This window comes from Trachymyrmex septentrionalis, unplaced genomic scaffold (genome assembly GCF_001594115.1).
Source record: "Trachymyrmex septentrionalis isolate Tsep2-gDNA-1 unplaced genomic scaffold, Tsep1.0 scaffold137, whole genome shotgun sequence".
NCBI classification, from domain to species: Eukaryota; Metazoa; Arthropoda; class Insecta; order Hymenoptera; family Formicidae; genus Trachymyrmex; species Trachymyrmex septentrionalis.
Genome location: NW_017304512.1, coordinates 362,636 through 375,819, shown reverse-complemented (window position 1 = coordinate 375,819; position 13,184 = coordinate 362,636). Strand labels below are relative to the sequence as shown.

Sequence of the window (13,184 nt, the reverse complement as noted above, 5' to 3'; positions counted from 1 at the left end):
GTTCCCACTTTAATCCCCTATAGCACAAAATTGCACAAAAACCTTGCAGCAACATTACATGTTGTAGCAATATTGCAGAGATTTTGCAGTGATATTGCTGCAAATTCTGTGCTGTATGGGATATTAACGTTTCCTGTCTTGAGAAGATAAAAATGAGCGATAAAAATGTATATATTTCCGAATTCTTCTTTTTGATGACCATTTTTACATGTTTCTATTCGACAAGTACTCATTTTGGTCTCTCGAACTATCTCACTTCAAAATTACCGCGGTGCAAGTGTTTAAATAATTAAATGTTTAAAATTCGAAATTGAACTTTCTCGATTTATTTATTTAAAATAACAATTTTATTCCTTTTGAAACGTAAAAAGAAAGAGGAAAAATATTGAATATACGTTCTTCTCTTTCGCGTGATTTTGTTAAAATTGTTATGTCCAAACTCTTTATTAGGGAGTCTGGAACGTATCTGTATTTTGGATTTTTGGAAACCTATCCATAGGGCATTGGTGCCTTTAAACATGCGTTTGAACTACGTAGCTATGGATACTTCGAACGGGTAACGCACTGTATGTACAGGCTTCGATTTTACTTCATATTATATACGATTATTTTGTTCTATTTCAATGTCTACAAAGTGTAATTGCGTAACAAATTCATTATGAAAAGTATCAAAAATTAGAATCAATTCAATGGCATGAAAAATTAATGAAATTATTAAGTAATCGAGTATGCAAAATTAATTTCTTTATACGTCAAGATAAATTCAACATAGTAATTTACGCTTTCCGCATAGTTTTCAAAGTATATAAAATAAAGTAATATACAAAAGGCTGAATTATCATCGTATTTTAGCAACTAATGCGATCATAATTAAACTTATTTCGCGAGTGTTGAGTACGGCAGAGGATTCCGAGGAAAGAAGGACGAGAAAATTTGAAGAATATTGGATAATTTAAGTAAACTAAATTTATAAAATAAGATAGAAACTGGGACATTAAAAAACCATCAAATATTTTCAAGAGAATAGATAGATATGATATATTCAACTTTTACTAATATTTGATAATAATAATTATGTATATCTTTATACTTATAATTAGGTAATGCTGTCGCAAATGTACAATATTTGACAGATCGAATATTACGCGCGATTCTTAAAAATATTAGCGTTTATCTACATGCGTGTACGCATCTTGTTTCACATTATACATATACATACATATAGATTTAGGTACGCCTATGTATGTATACGCATATGCGTGTATACAGTACAATGTATGACACATTTAGTCCATTCAGATATTTGCATCACCTATAAATCATTTCATTGCGTTTCTGTTATACATTTTTACATACGTTTCTACTCGTGTAGAAACGTGTCCGTCGATGTCGCATGAATGGGCTATTGTAATGTACAATGGTATATAAGCTCGCCTAAATCTAAAACTGTCGTAGACTCTTGAGAGCGCACTACCCATATTCACAATTGGAAGGACACTTGCAAAACATTTTTGCCACAGAAAGTTGTACGCGTATATATTATCAGAGCCATCGTAATCTCATCCGTTGTTGCATTGCACGCTGATGTCTCACAGGTCATTTTTGGACGCGTGATATTTTTCGATGTTAAAAAAAGAAGAAAAATGTATAATATTGCAAATCTTACATCGGAGAAGGTAATTTATAAAAAAGTGCATTGCAGTCGAAATCACTGAAGTGATAAGCCTCACTGATAATGTTTACAAAATATTATCTATCTTTCGTTAATCCTTGCACATTGGAAATTGAATCGGATTTTAATGCAATATTTTTTTTTTTTTTTACTTAAGATCAGATTGAGAAACATGATTAAGAAATACTTGGAAATCGTTAATACTTTTCTTATTTATATTAATTATGATAAGTATTATTGTTAATTACTTTTTTAAATGATTCCAATAAATTTTATTAAAAGATAAGTTTATTAAAAAACATCAGAGTTTTTACTTGCAAAATTCAAAGAGCACCCAAAAATATAGTGGATCAACTCATTTTTGCCATTATCTATTTTTGCTGTAAGGACGATTAATAAAACAACCTACGCAAGATTTTCATATAGTACTGTTACAAGAGTTACTATTGATTGTGTCGGATATTAATCGAATTGTAAAAATATTATAATATATGAGACTCTGTCGCATACATCTTTCTTTTAATATTTTGTATTTAGTTGGTATATCATGATATACATCTTGCGTCAGCATTAACGTTACGAGAATACATATTAAATGTTAGTAAAAGAGAGTATTATTCTTTCTGTTTCTCATTCATTTCTCAGAAGATTGATTGTTGTATTGAAGGATTTTACAAGCCCACAGGAAGCCTGCAAGTGTAAATTAATTTTTAATCTTTAAATTTCCAACGGAAAAGAGGAAAATATTATATTAATCTTAACCAATGTAATTATCATTTAAATTCTTAATTGTATATAATATGTGCAATCGTCTTCATTTTTAGAAGTATTTACATACGCGATTATCTACATACAGTTTTACGTTATTTTTAATAAATTTTGTTAATAAAATAAACGAACAATATATTTTCTGTTTTTAATCATTTAAATTAATTTATTACAAAAAAGATCCATTACGGATTTTACATTCAGAAAAGTACATAAATACCGATGAAAAAGAAGTTTACTAGCGATGTTGTATATTTGTACTTTAAGTAATAAGTCATGTAATAAGTTTTGTCAGTTATTGAACAATAAATACGAGAATATTAAATTTTATTTGTTGAAGATAATTTTGATAGATATCTACAAATTATTATGCTACCAAAATGGTAATAGATTTACTGTGTGCAATAGTAGAATGCACTTGTCAGCAAAGAATTATTTTTATTCAGCAACAAATTTATCTTCTTAAGTAAAAATTAAGAATTTAAAAATGAATCATGAATGTTAATCTCATATACTAAATTTATTTATCAAGTAAGTCGTTAATTGTAAATTTGAAAATTTGATCGTAACTGCGCGAAGAGTTTATACATGTAGAATGGATGCATACAAAAGTGAGTGGGTAACGCGTTCTCATTATTTCGTTGCGAAACTTTCAGAGGCTTTCTGCAATAAGCAATTAGTAATAAATCAAAAATTAAAAGCTAGAAATTAACCATTCATACTCGATTATTCTTCTCATATATTCAACCGTGATTGATCAGTTCCTATTTGACTTCCAATTTATTACTAATTAGTGACGGATTAACGCATAAGCAAACAAGGCACTTGCTTAGAGCGGTAAATTTGAGGGGGTAAATTTTTCAAAACACAGATAATTTTCACACAATTGAGATAAATTTTTAATTTGTTTAATCTCACGTTTTTTTGCACGAGTTACGCCGAGCATATTTTATCAGAAACGATATTTTAAATATACAGTTAAAAATGTATTATATTTATATCACTTATTAAGGATTATTGAATATTTTTACCAGCTAATGCGGGGATGTAGATGATTTTTTAAATTTTCTTTTTCATCAAATTTATAAATTAATGAAGGGGGCGGCTAGATTTTGGTGCTTAGGGGCGGCAAAATGCTTAATCCGTCACTGCTACTAATGGCTTATTGTAAAAAGCCTCTAAGATTTTGAGAGTGACTTTAGATTGCCATTCGCAAAAGAAACGCGTCGCACACTTCCAAATAATTTCTTGCGCAAATCGCTCGTACATATACTGTAGTACCATAGGTATTGGATTCTTTAGAAATCAGCATATCCTCCGCGCGCGAGAGAATTATATTTTATTAAATATAGAAGCTTAAAATAAATACCTTAACAGCCAATAATAATATCTTACAATACTCGAGTTGTAACGCTACTCGTTATCTATCTGTATGTTATTCAATACGCATTCGAATCACAGGAAAGTAAAACAAAAATTTCATCCGAATGAAGAAGTGCGCATCGCATGTGTGGACGAGAATTCGACGTTATCGTCCTGCGTACGAGAGCGTGTACGATTTATCTTCACTATAGTTATTCCGCTTAAATCGCTAAATTCTATGTAATATGTACGGTGAATATACACGAGATTGTAAATTCTAGTTGTCAAAAGCACGATCGCGCTCTACAGATTTATGTTACGGATTATTCTTATGTCTAATATCGGCGTGATGATGGCCGGGCTCGATTAGAAGGAGCATAGAAAATTGTTTACAATAGACAGAATGCTACGAACTTCAGATATACGGTCCCACTTTTTACACGTTTATACTATCTAGCGTCGGCAGGCTGGGCGTCTACGTGTAAAATGTCAATTTTCAATAAACTACGCGTAGAATATCCGAATTATTTCTAACACGTTTTTTTTTTCTTCTGATTATATTATAGCCTAAGCTAAGAAACGACGTCATTATTTTATTCTTCGCCCATTTAATCACGGATTTTATTAACCGGGAGCTTGCCAAAATAGTGCAGTTTCAAACGTGTGTCAAGTTTTTTTTATTTTATACATTAGTAGGTTACCGACAACTGTCGCAAAATCATAGCATAGATATTTTACACGTAGAAGAATATGTATGTAGATATCCAGCGCTGATTGGCGGAACTCGAGAGGAAAAAACCTGTGAGAACATTTCATCAAAAAGGAGAGGAGTACAACGAAGATGATGTATCTCCTAAATTCATTTTTGCCCTAGCGTATACTAGTATATATGTAGGCACATGATCCACGAAAACGCGCGCGTTTAGAAAAGATTCGCCGATCGTTCAGATCCATTCGCGATCGTTTAGAACTCTAAACGAGAAGTTTGCAGAAGTTAGCGGTGCTGCTTTATATATTTTATTTATATCGTTAAGCGCAATGTGTGTGTATATGTGTGTGTCGACTGCATTAGACTAATCCGTTGGACGTCGGCGATAAGAGAATATATCGACCTGTCGGTTTAAACTAGAGCGGAGGTATCTGAAGATTTTTTTTACTGAAATTTTATAAAGTTTTTTACTGAAGTTTTTAGGCAGAAGGAGAGAAGCGATCCCTCGGACACGATTTTCTAACTTTCCACTAGAGTAGATTGCGTGTTATCACATTTTAAGCCGCGAGAGAGTAATGAACTTCTCGTTCGATCATATAACTCTCTACGTTATTACTAGTTCAATGCTGATATTCGCGTCAATTAAATTTATTGTAAGAAAAGAGAGCTTATTTATACGCGATAAGTCTAGTTTGTCGCCTCAAACAATTTCTATATACGTATATCTCTACTAAATCCGATTGTGTGTGTACACGATTTGCGTATTTTTTTTTTTTTATTATATATAATGTAAATACATGCGTTTAATGATAAAAATTATATTACATACTTTTTTTGGCCGATTCACTACTTGCATTTTGAGATCCTTTAGAGTATATTTACGATGTAATATTTATAGATATCTATATATATTTGTTTTTACACAATTATATATTCCTTTTCAATTTATTTTTTAATAATAAATTATCACAATTCCCGAAGAAGAAAGGATACAATTAACGTCTTTGGTCAATAATAATTCAATCATATTTAAATAAATCATAAAACTAAAGGCTTTTAAAAAGGCAAAAGCTTTAATTATAACTTTCATAAAATAAAAAATTAATAATCCTTCCTCTAAGTTTAAAATAAAAAATAAAATACTTAATTAACATATTTGAGCATCGTCAACAAAAATATATTTTATACAAAGTAATTAGAGAATTATTGCTGTTACAACTGGAAAGAGAGACATTCTGCACGCGCGCGCGCGCGCGCGCATACAAAAATAAATCAGAAAAATACAATAGAATTTTGTAAAAAAAAAAATTTGTCTACATTTTCTATTTATACATACATTATCGGTTTCCCAGTTATATGAGCAACAACGAACCAGCACAATAACATATTGCCGGAATAATAATTTTATATAATAAAATAATGATGTGCTTAGAGCGCGAGGTCATTGAATATCACCGATCTCTCTACATACCTATAAACGGAATTCATCAACTTATTTTACTTCGTTGACTAAATTTATTATACATTAAGAATGTCTTTCAGTAAGTCACAAAAGGAAATTTGATTTTCATATAGCGCCACATTAATGACGTTTATTGATTGTCTCTACTTCTATAATAATCATCTCTATCTACTCATGATTGTATAGTATCTCTAAATTTCGTTTATCGTGCATGTGCTTTTTTTTTTCTTGATACTCGCCAGATCTCTTTAAACTCGCGCTGTGCAAAGAATTCCCCATTATCTATATAAGCCATCTTAAAAAGATGGACTCGTGACGAAGAATGAAAACGAAAATTGAGAAGCTGACAACTCTACGAGATTCGAAGATGACAAAATTAAAACTACTCGACATACTCATAACGATTGTCAGATAAATGAAAAATTCTTCGTCGCGCTGCACCATCACGTACCTCGAGAGTTATACATTGCATTGCCGTGATCTATATAATTTATCATTTATGATCTATACGTTATTGTAATTTTATTACTCGATCGTGTTAAAGGAGTAAGTTAAGTGAGAGGCACCGTAGAGTGTGCTCGTACGCACGTATAGGCTAAAGCGTGTTTTACAGAGTATTTTGCTTACGTTCTTCCAGTGCACTTTCTTCATATATTTCGATGAAATACACACTTATAATAAACTGATAGTCAAGCCATTCATCGCGATTCAGTTCATAAAAAATGATCGGGTTACATAGAACGCCATGTAAAATTGTCAAAAGTGTGCTCATTATTTAATGTTAATGTATTATCAAAATCGGAGGGTTTCTTGAGTATTCATTATGCTTGTCGAAAACTAGAAGTCGGCAACACGCGTGATTTGGTCGAGAAAAGAGAAAGTTTAAAAATATTGTTTATTTTTTAAGAGATACCTGTCCCAGAGGATATAATCATTAAATTTCATTTTCTCAAACTACTGACTCTTGACTACCATTTTATCATAATCGATAGAAGTTGTGCTTGATTCAAGAACAATTGAGCATTTGACGTACGAATAAACAATAAATTATTGTGTACAATTCTTATATACACATATATGTATATTCAACATGAAAAAATACGGAAAAAATTGGTACGGTACAAAAAAATATTATAAAAATAAGTGTAGAGACCTGCAGTTGTAACTTTGTTCATGCGCGTAAAACGAAGTAGACACACAATACATGTAATATCGAGTGTGTGCTCGATCGGCGATGTATATATACAGTCCGCTGATGCAACGAATTGATCGGCTTGAATCAAGCACTACATCCATTGCAGCAGTAAAGTGTGGTGTTTTGGTTCACGAGAAAGTCTTGTAAAATGTGTATAATTTTGGACCCTACACCTATATATATATATATATATATATATATATATTTATATATGTATGTATAATGTATATATATAATGTATATGTATACATATAATATGTCTCTCTGTGTGATTAAAAATAGAATCTTAGAAGCTGCTTAATTTAAGAAATTGCTAAATCTATCCTCATTGTATATATATATATATACACATACACACACAATAATATGTATATAAGAGATGATAGATATACAAAGTGCGATAGATCCGCCTGGTAAAGAATTTTCCACCCACGAAAGACTGGCCGATAATCGATCGACCCAAAACTGCGAATCGCGAGGCGACACGAATCCGCCTATCTGAACTTATTAATGTTGTATTGCTCGTCTCATTTAGATCTAATTTTGGCAGTCGGGAAATTATAAGAACTGTGACTATCCTTCAATGTATGGTTCAATCGTCATTCGTACTTTCTCGAATCGTTCGATTAATCTAATTTAATGAAAAGTTGTTAGATTGCTCGTCTCTAATGCCTGTTTCCGACATTATAAATTAACTTCAATCTCGATTCAACTTACTCTACATTTTTTCTAGTTTTAAAAATTAGAAAAAGATGGAAATTAAACTGTACCAAGATTAAAGTCAATCTACATTAGAGGAAACGGCTATGAGAGTTCCGTGCCGCGTCGCAATCCGCGGCTTTGATCCTAAATAAGAAAGTTTTGTAACGTTGCAAGTCGCGCGCGGGATTCAAGATCGTAATGCACATCTCCGTCTTAAAATATTTCCTAAGTAACGTACGTACAAAATATAAATTGTATTTGTATATAAGAGTGACACGTCTCCACACGATATATACACTTTCTTTTCACTCATCCGTTCTCGTGGCGTAAGCCTTAATAATTCGTTAAAATATTTTTCGCAGAACTCACGCGTGTATCGAAGACTAATATTACAGATATATATTGCATATCGCGAATTCTCTAGTACGGAGCATCTAAATTCTACGTAGACGTATTGCTCTTCAGGAACAAGCGCTGTAGGCAAGTGCGATCGGGAAATGTTATAAAAAAAGAAAAGAAGATGGAAAATTCGTACATGCGTATTTGAAGCGGGCTTATCTCGAAATATCTATATTTGTGCTAGGCCAAAGAATTAAATCGAGATATGAATCGAGAGAGCTCGCGCTCGCGGAATCGAAACTGGAAACACTCCGCGAGCCACGGTTCTCTACTTTTGCGGGACTTCCATGCCGGGAATTGAAAACAAAATGGAACCACAATTCAAAATTGTAAACCCTGCAGAACCGTTGGAATCGCTTTGGGACCGAGAAGTGGTTCCACCGCTTGACGGTCAGCCGATCGGCAGAACGATCGACAGTCTACGAGTTTAATTAAAATTTGTTCTAGGAAGTTCAATGTTGTTTATTGTTTCTCCTTATTACTTCTAGTTGGCCCGAGTGATGTTCCCATTGGCTGTTTACCCATTCTTTCGGCGAACTGAAAAGGTGGAACAGAATCGAGATTTTTTTTTTGTTCTTTTTGACAAAATCAATTTTTATACCGTCATTGAATAATATATTTCTTCGCACTCTTTCTTTGATAATCGCACGATTACCACGTGATACTTTCGTTTCCGTTTAGAGAAATATCATCATGCGTACAGCAACCGTAATCTACGGTTTCTATGCCTTAGCTCAGCGCCTGATTCGTTCATCATTAATTCGATTATCCATCCTGTGCGTTTGACTTCGTCGTTTGCGTTTACGTTTGAGGACTCCTCTCAGCCTCAATTCTGATAACGTATTTCTCTGAAGAAGATATCGTTCTCCCCCTAATGACATGATAGCGATGGCAGTGATGACGACGATCATAATTCCATCGAGTTATAAGATCGAGAATAAGCAAAGAATGGACCTCTGTGGCCACGATGGAATTACAAAGATCGCCAGAGTTGCCAATACTAATAGCGATCTCTTCGATGTCACAGTCTTTCGATTGTAGTCTCTCGAGAATCAAATGGAATCGAATAGCGTTCGCTATAATATTTGTACTTTCCAGACATGCTCGGGACAGCATTATCGAGCGCGTGCCATCTCCTTTGTTAAGAGCCTTCGCTGAACATATTTGGCGTCACTTTAGTTATGGTAACGCGAGGCAGGATCCGTGGAATCGCGGGTGATCGTAAAACTGATTGCACGAGTTCGCCGGGGGCTCTCTGTTACACATCATCCTCTATACTCCGCAGAGGTATCTGCTGCTTCTGCGCTACCGCATTTAACACATGCACCAACTGATCCAGTTTTTTGTCCATCACAGATAGCTGCAAGCAGAAAATTTCATACCGATACATTTGAAAGTTCACGTCAAAAGAAAATTTACGCTTCGATTTATGCGAAATGTCTATTAAAAAATAATGAAAAAAATCTTTGATCTCCAGGTATTTTTATTCAGGCAAATCAGAACGTTTTAAAATAAATCATAAGAGAATGAATTTTTTATGTCTTCTCTTCTATCACATAGAGGTGTCATTAGGAAAGAAGGGAGGTTGCAATCCCTCCATCGAAATTTTTGCGTTTTTTCATTTTTTATCACGAAAAAATACAACTTAATTTTTAACTCACAGTAAATTTATTGTTGTCATTATAATATTTTTCTTTTTAATACAAATATTTTTCTCCCTATTATAACTATATAAATAATTTTTGGAACTTCCGTTAGTTGTAATAGAACCTCCGATATATGTATAAAGAAAATTATCGCAAGGTTTTTAAATAAAAAGAAGAGAATATGCGCTAAAATATTAATGAGTACTCCATTTACAATTACATATTTCATTTTTAATAACTATATTTTGCCTATAATTTCTTCAAGAAAAAAAAGTAAAAGTTATAATTTACAAAATCTATCTTCTCATTCAAAAGAAGAAGAAGACATTCAAAGTTCTAAAGTATTCAAAAACAATTCATTCAGCGCAACAAATTCCTATTTATACATATGATAACAAAGTTGATAAATCTTCATCTTTCCCCCTTCCTCTCCCCACTCAAAAAAATTCTGAATACATCTATTTTCAACACATAATTGTGGGGAAAAATTTAGAATTATTTAATAAATATATAACACAATTTTTATTAATATACTTTCAATAAAATTATATTATTATATATGATATTTTTTTTTAAGTAATTAATTCCATTAGTTTTTCTTGTACGAGAATTAGCATAGCGAACGTTATCCCATTCGTATTTTTCACCATTTGTACATTTTTAGCTTTTAAGTTAGAGAAATCTATGAATTGACAGAATAATTAATAAGGTAAAATACGTATCGTATGCAAATTTTCTATGAGAGAATAAGGACCAATTAAAAATTTTAAAAATGATTTGATAAAAATTATGCAAATATATATTACGTGAATATAATTCTATTGTGACCTCGTGAAAATCAATAAGCTGATTTGCAATTCTAAATCTGTAGTTTAAACATTACACAGTTTAACGAAAAATAATTCATTTCGAAATTCAAGAAAGAGATTTATTATGAATACTTTCTGTACTATTTAACAAAATATAATTTTAATCTTCAAAATTGCATTTCAGTTTTAAAAAGTTTAAAATTGAAGTTGAAAAAGACCATTTTAGTATATTTCATTATGTTACGATTACGACGTGTTAAAAAGATTTTATTTTATTTTAACAAAGTTAAATACAATATATTATTAGAAAATGTTTCAATTCTCGAAATAAGTTGTGAAGATAAAGATTAATAAATTAGCAAAAAAAAGTGACAATTAAACTATTGAGAAATATAGATACGAACATTTTCCTATCATTTATTCAAACTTAAGAAGAATTTTCAAGTCGCTGAATACAAATTTAATGTAAACTCAACAATTTCAATATGATAAAATTGATACCAAGAATATACAATTTTTTTTTTAAATTCAGTTATTCAATACAGGTACAAAATTAGAGATTAACGATATCACATAATGGAATCAAATATTCAATAAATTATCCATGGTCATGAAATGGCTTAATTCAAAATCTTTGTGTGATAAACTCAATATTGATCGCGAAAATGTTATTAATTCCAATCTTCACAATGGATTTCTTTCGAAGATTGAAAGTTTTAATAATATACTTAATTTCGAAAGGAATAAATCCTTTCTGGTATGTCGCTTGCCTTTAGTAAAAAATTATGTTAAGAAAAGGTTTTATTTCTTTCTTACAGTTTTGATTACAAACTTCTTAAAACTTGCAATGTTTCAACGATTAAATTTATATTAAACATTAAAAGAACTGTAAATTGTAATTCCTTTTTTCTTTGAAACTTTTTTTTAACTGTATTATTTGCTTGTTTTTATGTTCATAGAGCCGTGAAAAGCTCATAATAAACTCGTAAATGTAATTTTTGGAAAATATGGATTTGAAAGTAGGTTATTCAATTATACATTCTCTCTCCGCAAATATGAAGATAGATTCACACACGGGTTAAACTATGCGTTGAGGAAGTAGGACAGTTAAATATTCATAAAAGAAACATTACGGTAATTAAAGCGAAAGACGCACCTGCTGCTCCACTCGATATAAACGCGCACCAATCGTCATGGGTTTTACGTTGCCTGCCCGGTCGATTCCCGCCAGGTAGCTCCCCGGTTTACCCAGGGTCTGATCCAATCTCCTCTGCAACTCCTGCGGACAAATCGAACGTGCAATCAACCGCCCGTAATTTTACTCCCAGGCTACGCCGAAAAATGCGGTGATCGAGCGGCGTAGACGTGAAAAAAAAAAAATCATTATTCGCTATTAATATTTCATATTGTTAATTAATATTGCTTTACACCTTCGTCCTTTAGCCTCTTGTTTCCTGTTCACGGAAAAAAAAAACAGCTGAAAACTTCATTGATTCAGCAAATCTACGACAGTCGTAATATACAGACAGTCAATTTTCGATGGTAAAGTAGCAAAGTTGATGGCTGAATAACATTAGCGATTTATTAAACCATCAAATCTTCTTAACTATAAATGTGGAATTCGAGCAGTAAGTTATAGGTTTGCTGTATTACCCAATTAATTTTTTTTCTGTGTTTCTGTGATTTAATGCAATTTTGTGATTAAGAGCGAGTTCGTGAATTACCGCAATTCTTGCAACATGAAACAGACATTGCGATATAGACGCAGCAAAGTGAGACGCAAAAGGCGGCATTTCAAGATCGAAATTAACACGGTGCTGTAATTAAATAATGCGCAAACGAGCATCGGTTGCAATTAAATCAGCAGTTAAAAATTCCGTTAGCAGGACTCGCTGCGAAACACCGGAGGATATTATCGATCTCCTCGATATACATATAATGGAACTTTATATTCGCTCGTCGCAAAGTACTGAAGTTTCTTCGGCAAACAAAAGACCGTATGCTCACAGAAATTGAGTCTACCGTGATTGACGTTTTGTTTTTGCAGGCATTTTAAAGTCGTCATTTTTTCCCTGCGGCAATTGTTGAACGATATTTGAAAACAATTTTGCAAATAAATTAACATCATTTAATGTAATTTAATATTAATTAATGAATATGTCACATTAAATAAACACATTAAATAAAATTGTCAATATATGATATACCGAATTGTTTAAAATCACAAATTTTTCTTTGAAGTTTTATGTTAAATCGTTACGCACATACGAAAAACGACAAAAAGATATCAGCGGAAATTAATTTCAAATGAGCACCATGAAAGCACAACGAAATACCAGCAAAAATGATTTATTATAATTTAAGTTTATTTTATTTTATTTTTAGAAAGATAAGGTTTGCACTGCACCTCTTGATGTACAAATGTATAACAGATTATAGCATATATACATATATATGCTA

The 13,184-nt window shown here is 31.9% G+C and overlaps 1 protein-coding gene across 1 annotated transcript in view; it reads right to left on the bottom strand.

The window, feature by feature from the left end:
• Nucleotides 1-7,548: 7,548 nt before the first annotated feature.
• LOC108757328 (potassium voltage-gated channel subfamily KQT member 1) overlaps nucleotides 7,549-13,184 on the bottom strand; it is a 40,595-nt gene continuing 34,959 nt past the window's right edge. The window contains exons 13-14 of the mRNA XM_018501820.1: nucleotides 11,881-12,003; nucleotides 7,549-9,629 (exon numbers count right to left, since the gene is read on the bottom strand). Coding sequence (XP_018357322.1) covers nucleotides 9,528-9,629; nucleotides 11,881-12,003 — 225 coding nt within the window. The 3' untranslated portion in view covers nucleotides 7,549-9,527. The remainder of the gene's footprint in view (nucleotides 9,630-11,880; nucleotides 12,004-13,184) is intronic.